This window comes from Neoarius graeffei, chromosome 12 (assembly GCF_027579695.1).
Source record: "Neoarius graeffei isolate fNeoGra1 chromosome 12, fNeoGra1.pri, whole genome shotgun sequence".
NCBI lineage: Eukaryota > Metazoa > Chordata > Actinopteri > Siluriformes > Ariidae > Neoarius > Neoarius graeffei.
Window position 1 is genome coordinate 34,684,702 of NC_083580.1, and position 12,681 is coordinate 34,697,382.

The 12,681-nt window shown below is 41.1% G+C and overlaps 1 protein-coding gene across 3 annotated transcripts in view; it reads left to right on the forward strand.

The window, feature by feature from the left end:
* Nucleotides 1-12,681, forward strand: part of chm (CHM Rab escort protein) — a 377,848-nt gene that overhangs the window by 233,997 nt on the left and 131,170 nt on the right. For 2 of the 3 annotated variants that reach the window (XM_060935797.1, XM_060935799.1), the window contains exon 9: nt 10,816-10,893. The exons of the other annotated variant lie outside the window; for it this stretch is intronic. In XM_060935797.1, coding sequence (XP_060791780.1) covers nt 10,816-10,893 — 78 coding nt within the window. The remainder of the gene's footprint in view (nt 1-10,815; nt 10,894-12,681) is intronic. 3 annotated transcript variants of the gene reach the window in all.

Sequence of the window (12,681 nt, forward strand, 5' to 3'; positions counted from 1 at the left end):
ACATGATCTTTCCACCATACTAACCTGCGATGATGACATCCGGGTTTTCCTCAAATTCCTGATTGTGCTAAAAAAAAAAATTCCATCTCAGGTAATGAGCTGTGTCATCAGGCGACAAGATCAAAGGGCGAGGGGGGTCTTCTGGTTAATTAACCAACCAATAATAACTCTTGTAACGGAAACTCACCTTTGTAAAATTGTTTTTTATTGGTAAATCTGAAAAGGTGTCGATAATTATGGACTGTCGATTTGTAGCCACCACTCTATTTGGAGGCTATTTGTTTACACTAGTACTTCAGCCCTGGTTGCTCTTGGATTCTCTTGGCTACATGCACTTATTGTTAGTCACTTTGAATAAAACCATCAGCTAAATGAATGTAATGTAGTGTAATGTTTGAATAATGTACAATGTCTAAACAACAGTTACATGGGATTAATGTTGTTGATTCAGGTCCAAAATGCAATGGTTGGTGAAAGACAGGAATCGCATGTACAGATGAGCAGCGTATGGTGCTGGACAACACATCTTGCGAGTCTGTTTTTTGTGCTCAAAACAGATTCCATTCATAAAATCATTAAGCTTTTACAAGCGGTTTATGCATCCAGCATCACACTTTGAACCAGAAAAAGACATAATTTAATAAGCTCTTATGCCAAATTTACGTTAGCAAAAATAGCGAGTACCTTTGGAAAAGGCTATGGGAAATAGGTCCACGTACCTTTGGCCATTTAGTGTACCTGTTCATACACACTAGTAATAAATGAGGGCCCAGGATTATTATGCTAAAAATTAGACAGAGACCAGATTGGTTTGACAGTTTCTAGCCCAATAATTAAAAATTTTACCCAAAGGCATCAAGAAAGCACAAATCTTTGTCATCCAGTGCTAATGCTGTACAGTTTCTGTGTTTGATTTAATTTTTATAACCAACACATACATTAACTCATCAGCACCAATTTTTCTATTGTTTACTGTTATTGTAGTGTATTATTGTATCATTTTTATAGTGTAATCTTTGTATTGCCGTGTTTTAGCATGTAGGGGTTAGATGGCAATTGGGATGCAAGTCCTGTTCCTTCCCCCTACCACATTTTGCTTATTTGTAATTTATGATTTTTTTTTTTTTTGCTTGTTTTGTATTCTGTGTAAATGTGGCAACCTCAATAAACTAAACTAAATTAAAAATAAGGCTTAAATTTAATGTGCCTGCCCAGACATTTTTCCCCAGCACAATCAAATGCAGTCCAGTTTGGGCAGAAAAATAGCCCAATCTGTCTATACTGACCTAGCACAGAAGGTGGAGTTATCCATCACTCTGATACCTGCTTGCACATGATGGATGGACAGATGATGGCATGAACTCAATAAAGCGCTCTCTCTCTCTCAGGTTATTCACAGATCATTGAAAAGCCACCGCTAATAAAGTGATGAAATGTTTTGCCATCCTTGCGTGCATTATCCTTCAAATTTTGACAGTAGTGCCTTTATTTATTTATTTATTTATTTATTTATTATCTTCGTAACCTCGGACACTTGTCTTTTTTCCCCCCAGATTAAAAAAAGACAGATTAGATTAGATTGTGATTGTCTTTCCAGCATCAGCAAAGGTTATAATCTTTGTTGATTGGTGACTGTAATCTAGTTCTTTGTTCTCTATGAATTATTGGGCAACAACTAGCAGCCCAATTTAGTGCACAGTACACCACCTTACAGGCATTTTTATGTTGCCTGGAAACCAGACAGGTTAGCAGTAATTCTGTTTTTAATGGCAAGATAATTCATTGTTGACACAAGATAAAGCACCGTGGTCCAAGGCATGAAGAACACACAATGGTCCTTATTCATGTTGTGTATGGTCAAATATGGCAGTATCACCAGCTAATATTGTAATTAATTGCAATGAAGTAATGGCAAGAAAAAAGGTGTTAAAGCATATGCAGTATCTCTACTGCATGCTATTTATTTTCCGAATTTTTTAAAGGGTACCAGTAAATCTGGTGTTATGACCTTAGTGTTACAATTTTAATTTATTAGTTTAGAAACTACTGTTTGTATTGTTTAATAGCCCATGGCTATACAGTGTTACGTTTCTAATATCATCCCATACAGTGCCTTGAAAAAGTATTCATACCCCTTGAACTTTTTCACATTTTTCCACCTTACAACCATGAACTTAAACGTTTTTTATTGAGATTTTATGTGATGGACCAACACAGAGTAGCACATAATTGTGAAGTGAAACGAAAATGATAAATGGTCTTCAAAATTTTAAACAAATAAAAATCTGAAAAATGTGGTGTGCATTAGTATTCAGCCCCCTGTACTCTGATACCTCTAAATACAATCCAGTGCAATCAATTGCCTTCAGAAGTCATCTAATTAGTTAATAGAGTCCTACTGTGTGTAATTTACTCTCAGCATAAATACACTTGTTCTGTGAAGGCCTCAGTGGTTTGTTAGAGAACACTGAAGAACAAACAGCATCATGCAGACCAAAGAACTCACCAGACAGGTCAGGGATAAAGTTCTGGAGAAGTTTAAAGCAGGGTTAGGTTATAAAAAAATATCCCAAGCTCTGAACATCTCAAGAAGCACTGTTCAATCCATCATTCAAAAATGGAAAAAGTATGGCACAATTGCAAACCTACCAAGACATGGCCGTCCACCTAAACGAGCGAGCAAGGAGAGCACTGGTCAGAGAAGCAGCCAAGAGGCCCATGATCACTCTGGAGGAGCTGCAGAAATCCACAGCTCAGGTGGGAGAATCTATGCACAGGACAACTATAAGTCGTACACTCCACAAATCTAGCCTTTTTGGAAGAGTGGCAAGAAGAAAGCCATTGTTGAAAGACAGGCATAAGAAGTCCCATTTGCAGTTTGCCAGAAGCCATGTAGGGGACACAGCAAACATGTGGAAGGTGCTTTGGTCAGATGAGACCAAAGTTGAACTTTTTGGCCTAAATGCAAAGCGCTATGTGTGGCGGAAAACTAACACTGCTCATCACCCTGCACACACCATCCCCACTGTGAAACATGATGGTGGCAGCATCATGCTATGGGGATGCTTTTCTTCAGCAGGGACAGGGAAACTGGTCAGAGTTGATGGGAAGATGGATGGAGCTAAATACAGGGCAATCCTGGAAGAAAACCTGTTGGAGGCTGCAAAAGACTTGAGACTGGGAAGGAGATTCACCTTCCAGCAAGACAATGACCCTAAAAATACAGCCAGAGCTACAATGGAATGGTTTAGATCAAAGAATATTCATGTGTTAGAATGGCCCAGTCAAAGTCCAGACCTAAATCCCATTGAGCATCTGTGGCAAGACTTGAAAATTGCTGTTCACAGACGCTCTCCATCCAATCTGGCTGAGCTTGAGCTATTTTGCAAAGAAGAATGGGCAAAAATTTCAGTGTCTAGATGTACAAAGCTGGTAGAGACATACCACAAAAGACTTGCAGCTGTAATTGCAGCAAAAGGTGGCTCTACAAAGTATTGACGCAGGGGGACTGAACACGTCACATTTTTCAGATTTTTATTTGTTTAAAATTTTGAAGACCATTTATCATTTTCGTTTCATTTCACAATTATGTGCTACTCTGTGTTGGTCTATCACATAAAATCTCAATAAAAAACTTTTAAGTTCGTCGTTGTAAGGTGGAAAAATGTGAAAAATACTTTTTCAAGGCACTGTAAAAATGCCAGAGATTTAAAAAGGCATCCACCATCCTTACAGAGCCTTTTCAATTTATTTTGTGCTCGAGTATGATGTTGCTGAAGAGCCTGCAGCTTATTTGTGTAGCCTGTTACATTACCTTTTAATTATAGAAATAACTAGTTCGAGGCAATTGTTTAGTGGAGTTATGTGGGAAGGGGGGAGCTGTCAAAGATTTATTTTGGATGTGACCTTCTCCACACTTGCTGCAGCTGTAATCAGTGGAATTAATAGCATAATCAAATTATACACAAACTCATAAATCATCTGGGAGTGTGCTGTCAATGTGTTGAGCTATTAATGGCCCTCATTGTTTTGCTCGCATATTAAAAATCACATCCTCTGATCCCACCTTGTGACAGATAGGGACTGAAATACCATTTAGAGGTTATTGAGAATGGGGGTATGTGTGAGGGTCCTGGATTTTCATAACTGATAATTTAGCCTTAGTGATTTTGTGGGGCAAGTGCTGAGTCATGGGGGAAAGGGTTGAGGTGCTGGCAGCATCATCACAACTAGAAACAGCTGGCGGATTCCCCTTGATTTTCCCTTGGACCATCACTTGAGCTCATCTCATCTCATCTCATTATCTCTAGCCGCTTTATCCTTCTACAGGGTCGCAGGCAAGCTGGAGCCTATCCCAGCTGACTACGGGCGAGAGGCGGGGTACACCCTGGACAAGTCGCCAGGTCATCACAGGGCTGACACATAGACACAGACAACCATTCACACTCACATTCACACCTACGGTCAATTTAGAGTCACCAGTTAACCTAATCTGCATGTCTTTGGACTGTGGGGGAAACCGGAGCACCCGGAGGAAACCCATGCGGACACGGGGAGAACATGCAAACTCCACACAGAAAGGCCCTCGCCGGCCCTGGGGCTCGAACCCAGGACCTTCTTGCTGTGAGGCGACAGCGCTAACCACTACACCACCGTGCCGCCCCATCACTTGAGCTTTTTATTTTATTTTCCCTTTTGTTTTTCTTTTTTGTGTTTGTGTAGTTTGATGTTTGTTTTTTGTTTGAGTGTTTTGTCCGCCGGTTGTGGTGTAGCTCCGGACCCAGTTTTGGGCGTCGGTTCCCTCCAGGTCTTGGTGCGCCTTGGGCAGGGGCGCAGATAGGATTTTTGAACTGGGGGGGACTGAGCTGTCAGCAAATGATTCCACTTTGTGTGTGTGTGTGTGTGTGTGTGTGTGTGTGTGTATATATATATACACACTACCGTTCAAAAGTTTGGGGTCACTTTGAAATGTCCTTATTTTTGAAAGAAAAGCACTGTTCTTTTCAATGAAGATCACTTTAAACTAATCAGAAATACACTCTATACATTGCTAATGTGGTAAATGACTATTCTAGCTGCAAATGTCTGGTTTTTGGTGTAATATCTCCATAGGTGTATAGAGGCCCATTTCCAGCAACTATCACTCCAGTGTTCTAATGGTACAATGTGTTTGCTCATTGCCTCAGAAGGCTAATGAATGATTAGAAAACCCTTGTATAATCATGTTAGCACAGCTGAAAACAGTTTAGCTCTTTAGAGAAGCTATAAAACTGACCTTCCTTTGAGCAGATTGATGCCATGTACACACGTAGCCGGGTATTTTTAAAACCGAACATTTCCCCCCCCTCCGTTTATAAAAATGTTTTATCCACACCACCTTGTCTTCGAAAAAAATCCCTTCCACACATAACCGAACATCTGCGTTTTCAATCACATTCATAAGCATTCCAAACCTGTAGATGGTTATTTCCCCAAATCCTACCCCCTAATCACATCGCCTGTGCTCTTGGAGCAGTAGTTGGGCTTCTAAAATTAAACATGTAAATAGCACCTGGACAATAATTAACGCTTTCAAGGCACTACTCCGATCCATTACTCTTTAGCTAGCCGCACACTACGCCGATTTTCAGCGTACCGAGCCAACTGAAGTCGCGAGTCAGGCGTAAAGACTAGTTTTCGATGGTACCGACTCATCTCACAGCCGATTCGAAAAACTAATCGGGAGCCAGACTGATCGGCGAGAGTCGCTAGCAATAGCCAATCATATCTTTCGCATATAATACGTGACATCATTAAACACAATTTCTAGCGTGAGGAATACGTGTTGGTAGCACCTAATGCAGGTATATACTGTAATTCCATAGACTGAAGCTTTATCCATAGACACAGTGGGCTGGAAAGCCACTCTGCTCAAGTTGTGTGGCTGAATTCCAAATCGCTTTAACTCCCCTATATAAGTGCACTATTTAAGGTTGGAAATAATAGCTCATGCAGCCTAGATAGTGCTCTACATATTCCATGTTGTGTCATTTGTAATTCAGCCTGTAGCATCTTCAAGTGTTGGATTTAACAGTAACTATATCCAATAGCCAATCACAAAGCTATTAAGTTGTCACGTGTCGCTTCAATCACGACTGCACTCGTCAACAGTCGGGGATATGTGCGTGCCCTGTCGGGAGTCGGCTCTGAAATGGGTCGGTTCGGTACCGCGTGGATCGCCGTGGTGTGCGGCTAGCTTAAGTCCATGCTTAATCTGGCTTCTGCAGTAAACAAAGGTTGCACGTTTGATGTCAGGGCAGATTTGTTGTCATTTTTTTGGCGCAGATTGTGACGTTCTAAAACGCAAACCTCCGGTTATCTCTGTCCACACGAAAAGGCATACACGGAGTTTTCAAAAATCTTCACTTTGCCCGGAGTTTTTTTAAATATTCGTTTTTGATGAGTTTTCATGTGGATGACAGGCCAAAACGCAGAAAAATATCTTCGATTTAGCAGATACCCGGCTACGTGTGGACGGGGTCTCAGTTTCTGGAGCATCACATTTGTGGGGTCGATTAAATGCTCAAAATGGCCAGAAAAATGTCTTGACTATATTTTCTATTCATTTTACAACTTATGGTGGTAAATAAAAGTGTGACTTTTTATGGAAAACACAAAATTGTCTGGGTGACCCCAAACTTTTGAACAGTAGTGTGTATACATGTTATTTCACCTCCCTCACTGCCATCACCAGGAACTACCTGCAGGCCAGGACAATGATAACATTTTAACATAGCCTATGGAAATCCAAAGTTTACACATTATCATCGCGCGCAGAAATTGCAAAACTGCAAAACTAGTTTTAAAACCGCTAAGTTCCAACTGTTAACCATAGCGAGAGGCTGGGCTACGTGTGTGCGTGTAAAGTGTAAACCAGTGCATCCTGACTTTCTAACTATGCCTGTGTGTTGCGTGAGCGGCAGTCAGTCAACAACTCTTCGCAAAGTTTCCTTATGAAACAATATGCTCGCTGAAATTATGGCAGGGAACGCCAGATTAAACATTAAAACTGCCTTCTGAGCACTGTATCTACAGGCTACCACTGAAAGGAGGAGGCTACCAGAAAGGCATCTCTACTCCGTACGATTTTACTTTCACTACGACATTACTTTGAACAGACTATCAAAAAATTGCAAGGTGATATGATAAAGTAAGGCACAGTTTACTTACAGTCTTTTTTTTTTTTTTTTTTTGAAAAAACAATGCAATCGTTTTGGCACCCTTCATCATGCCGTGTTGGGGTCCTGAACTAGGAGCTGTCCCCGATATGCCTGTCAAACTTGTTGTGGGTAACCATAGCAACCAAGCTCGAGCTCGCAACCTGTGCAGTCTGCGCAGTTGCAACTATGTATGTACTGCTGTGCACCAGGGCCGTGCAAAGACCTTTGGAGGGGCAGGGGCTCGACATTCAAAAAAGGGCACTTGGAACAAATTTTATTTATTGTATGTATTTATTGAAGCATTAATATGAAAATATAGTTGATCTTGGTAACAAGACATGTCATAGTTCTTGTTCATTCTGAAGTGAAGATTAGTCTGACCTGTAGTTTTCTTTCTGACCGCACTGGACAGAGATCCACTGCCTTTTGCTGCCTCCCGCAGCTCCTTCTCTTTCTGCTTCTTTATCCTCTCTTTCCTTGGCATCTTTGCATAATGCAGGCTTTCACTTATTTAGAAAACGTTTCCCTATGTTTTAACTCAACTAACCTAAGCTACTATAACATAATAGTCTTGATAGAATATGTTGTGGATGTCGTCATTCAGCCTTAAAGGAACAGTCCACCGTATTTCCATAATGAAATATGCTGTTACCTGAATTGAGACGAGCTGCTCCGTACCTCTCCGAGCTTTGCGCGACCTCCCAGTCAGTCAGACGCAGTCAGACGCGCTGTCACTCCTGTTAGCAATGTAGCTAGGCTCAGTATGGCCAACGGTATTTTTTGGGGCTGTAGTTAGATGTGACCAAACTCTTCCGCGTTTTTCCTGTTTACATAGGTTTATATGACCAGTGATATGAAACAAGTTCACTTACACAAATTGAAACGTAGCGATTTTCTATGCTATGGAAAGTCCGCACTATAATGACAGGCGTACTAACACCTTCTGTGCACTTCGGCAGCGCATTGATATCTGAGCTCCGTATCAATGCGCTGCCGAAGCGCGCAGAAGGTGTTAGTACGCCTGTCATTATAGTGCGGACTTTCCATAGCATAGAAAATCGCTATGTTTCAATTTTTTTAACTGAACTTGTTTCATATCACTGGTCATATAAACCTATGTAAACAGGAAAAACGCGGAAGAGTTTGGTCACATCTAACTACAGCCCCAAAAAATACCGTTGGCCATACTGAGCCTAGCTACATTGCTAACAGGAGTGACAGCGCGTCTGACTGCGTCTGACTGACTGGGAGGTCGCGCAAAGCTCGGAGAGGTACGGAGCAGCTCGTCTCAATTCAGGTAAGAGCATATTTCATTATGGAAATACGGTGGACTGTTCCTTTAAGTTTTCGAAGCTGCTAGAATATGTTATTAACGCCGTCGTTCAAACTAAAGTTTCCGAATCTGCCACGTTAATGAAATGGATGGAGCAAACGGTTTAAATATAGCCTAGGCGGCTTCATTAAATGATAAACAACCCTACGCATTTACTGTTGTGTTCTAAGCTGCACAATATTGCATGTTCAGATAAGAAATGAAAGGAGACTTTCAGTGTGACCTTACCATGCCGTTCCTCGCACTGTCTCCCACTGTCAACCGCCTGCATGCGCTTTCTGTACGGAGGTTCACTGAATGCATGACGTCACGGATTGATGCTCGCATTTACATAGAAAAACGTTATTTTATAAATCTATAATTTCATATATTATTGTCAAATTGTAGAGAATATTGATGTTGGAGCTAACTTATCTTTTACAAATATTAAAAAAAAACCAAAATAACAAAACAGTCCCGATGAAAAGGGCAATTTGGACAGCAAACAGAAAAGGGGCAGGGGCTAGAGCACCTGTAGCACCGGTTCATTGCACGTGGGTGCTGTGCACCTCAATAAACCGAATGATAATTAGTCTTTTGATTTTTCCGTGAGGTTTGCCTTATGCAAAGAAAGACAGCATAGACGTTTTTTCCTCCCTATAAGTGGGGGGGACCGAACGAGGTGAATTTAAATCTGGGTGGGACGAATCCCCCCCCTCTATCTGCGCCCGTGGGCATCACAGCAGCTGTGCAGGTGGTTTGGGACATACCAACGCCCTGTGTGGTGGTGCTTCTGTGCACACTTTGTGGATCCATGGTGCGGTGTTCCGAGCGATGTTGCCTGGCGGCGGCTGTGCAGGTGGTATGGGGCTTATTTTCGTGCGCCTTTTAGTGGGACTGTGGCTGCTACACCATTGGAATGACATCCTGTCATTCTTTAGGTGGACTTCCCCATAATTGTAAAGCAACCTTGGGTATGAGAAAGGCGCTATATAAATTTAACTGATTATTGTTATTATTATTATTATTATGACTGACAGTGGGCTGTTAATTGGATTAATATCAAATATCAGCTTAAATATCTGTCAATTAGGTTTAATGACATCAGTGAGCCTCCTACCCTCTAATTCTATGGTTATCTGTGGAGGACATGGTATAAGGCCGGATAATTGCTAGCATATCGACCTTTAGATTAATTTGTTGGGACGGGGGCATTTTCATAGTTTTTATCCATTATTCATGGATTGAATGGAAAGAAAAGGGTCTCTCTTTATGTATGATCTCTTTTGGATTGTGAAACGACCACCATTAGGTAGTAGAGAACTTATTGTTTTCAGGTTATCTGTCCATCCATCAAGAATTGTGTGGTTGAATGTTTCTAGGATTTCTATGGACTCATCATTGGAACCAGCAGATGAGCGCATTAGATTTTGGAATTGATCCAAACAGGGTCAAGGCCAAATGTCTTTGTCAAAGATCAAATAATTTTTCTTCAATAGCTACCTTCCTGTTTGTCATACTTGCAAGTTCATGTTCAGGAACTCAAAGCTCACTGATGACATTCTGGAATTGATCCAAACAGGGTCACAGCTAGTCACAACATGGTGAAATGTGTGTAATAAATTTCTTCAGTAGCTTCCTTCCTGTTTAAAATATATTGTAAATGTATTTGAGGCATTTTGGATTAGACATTTTGGCAGTGGAGAAATGCCCATTGACGCTGTTGGCGTCCAGTACTGGTTTTATACTGCTACTTATTAATCTGCTACAACCCCTTCACTATTGAGTTCGAACTCTTTTCCATGTTAAATGTCATGCTCATCTCATTATCTCTAGCCGCTTTATCCTTCTACAGGGTCGCAGGCAAGCTGGAGCCTATCCCAGCTGACTACGGGCGAAAGGCGGGGTACACCCTGGACAAGTCGCCAGGTCATCACAGGGCTGACACATAGACACAGACAACCATTCACACTCACATTCACACCTACGGTCAATTTAGAGTCACCGGTTAACCTAACCTGCATGTCTTTGGACTGTGGGGGAAACCGGAGCACCCGGAGGAAACCCACGCGGACATGGGGAGAACATGCAAACTCCACACAGAAAGGCCCTCGCCGGCCCCGGGGCTCGAACCCAGGACCTTCTTGCTGTGAGGCGACAGCGCTAACCACTACACCACCGTGCCGCCTAAATGTCATGCTATCCATTGTAATTGTGGATTTGTGCCTGATCCATTAACTTTGAAATCAGTTTGTGTCTGAAAAGTGTGCACATGCGCATGTGAATGTGTGTTTTCTTTGACAGAATGTGTGCTGTTTTTGGGGGCATTTATTGTCTTCGCCATTCTGTGCAGTGCCTGGTTGTGGACAAGGAGTCAGGCAAGTAAGTATTTCATCACTGATCCACCAACTACACTGAGTAAGTAGTGACACAAATGCCAAAATAAAAGAACATGAAAACCTATTTAAAAATATGAAAATATTTTTTAAAAATGATGAAAAACAAGGATATTTGACTTTGGACCTTAACTTTGACTTTATAAACTGGGTACTCTGCAAGAAAGAACAGAGAAGGTACAAGAGAGTGATTTGGTAGTGGGGAGGGAAGGGTTAAAATTATAGATATAGAATTAATTAATTTTCAGTGAGAAAGCAGTGTGTAGTCCCCTGAAGCATGAGAGTTCAGAAGACAAATCACAAGCCCTGCCGCTTGGGCTGGCAATGAATGATACAGATTTTTCCTTCTGATCTTACCTCCACTAATTGATTTTTATCTAAAGACAAAATACCCTATGTTGCTGCTTCTTAAAAAAGATGGTTTGTATCCAGTCCCCTTTGATTAATTTGTGCTTATGTATAATATTATTGTAATTTTATTATAAATAATGTTATATAATAATATGTCAGGCCTTATATGAAATGCATTTGCATGGTCTTCAGAAGTTAATGTGGCATGGGAAAATAACAGAACAATAAACGATGCTTGGTGCACAAGGAAACAGTTCAATTTAATTAAATTTTATTTGTATTACACTTTTACCAATGGACATCACAGAGCAGCTTTACAAAATATCTAAATTCCACATGTAAATTTTAAACATAGGAATGTAGAAATTTATCCCTAATGAGCAAGCCTGAGGTGAAGGTGGCACAGAAAAACTCCCTCAGACAGCATGAGACTCTAAAAGGAACCCGTCCTCATCTGGGTGATAACAGATAATGTGGTTATAAATAACTTGCTTCTGTATCTATATTTTATATGGTCAAAAAATGCAATTGTGTAACCAGGAAATTCATTATAGTTTTAACATGAAGTTTTTGTTGAACTTGTCAACTGTTTACTAATGGAGACTTGAGTGCAAAACTGTTCATGACATCTACAGTCTTAAAGTTATCATGGCAGTTGTCGTCCTAAGCCATCATAGCAAAACAGTTTGTATCAATTACAGTCCAGATTTATAATTTAAGTGTATCTTTAGGCTGTCCATATAGGGCCATCCTCCACAGAAGCAAAGTGATGAGAACTTCAGCCAGAAGTAGAGATTAGGCAAGCCCAGAGAGCAGGAGAGGTCAGCATGACTGGTGTCACAGGAGTGGCATGTGAGGCTCAGGGGAGAGAGAGGGAGAGAGAGGAGTGCATTTTACTGGGATGTGATTCAGCCAGCCACTGCACCATCAACAAACCTGAGTGAATAGGTGGTGGGGGGATAACAGCATCCAGGCATCCCAGTTTAGATCTGCCCCTTTACCTATAAAAGCTGTTAACCAAAGTCTTGACTAAACAAATATGTTTTCAGCTTGGACGTAAACAGTCCAACTTTTGTCTGAGTCCTGAACCTGTTTTCAGGCTGTTCCATAACTGTGTGGCTTTGTAAGAAAAGGCTCTGCCCCTGCTGTAGCCTTCACTATTCGAAGTACTGACAAATAATCTGCGCCATTTGATCTAAGTAGGCATGGCAGATCATAAAAGTCCAGAAGTTTGCTCAGGTATGGTGGCACAAGACCATTCAGTGCTTGATAAAAAGTTAATAGTAGTAGTTTGTATTCAATGCAAAATATGATTGGGAGCTAATGCAGTGTTGATAAAATTGCAGTCGTTCTAGTAAAGACTCTTATTGCTGCATTCTGGACTAACTGGAGCTTGTTTATGCAACCACTGGAACATCCAGAC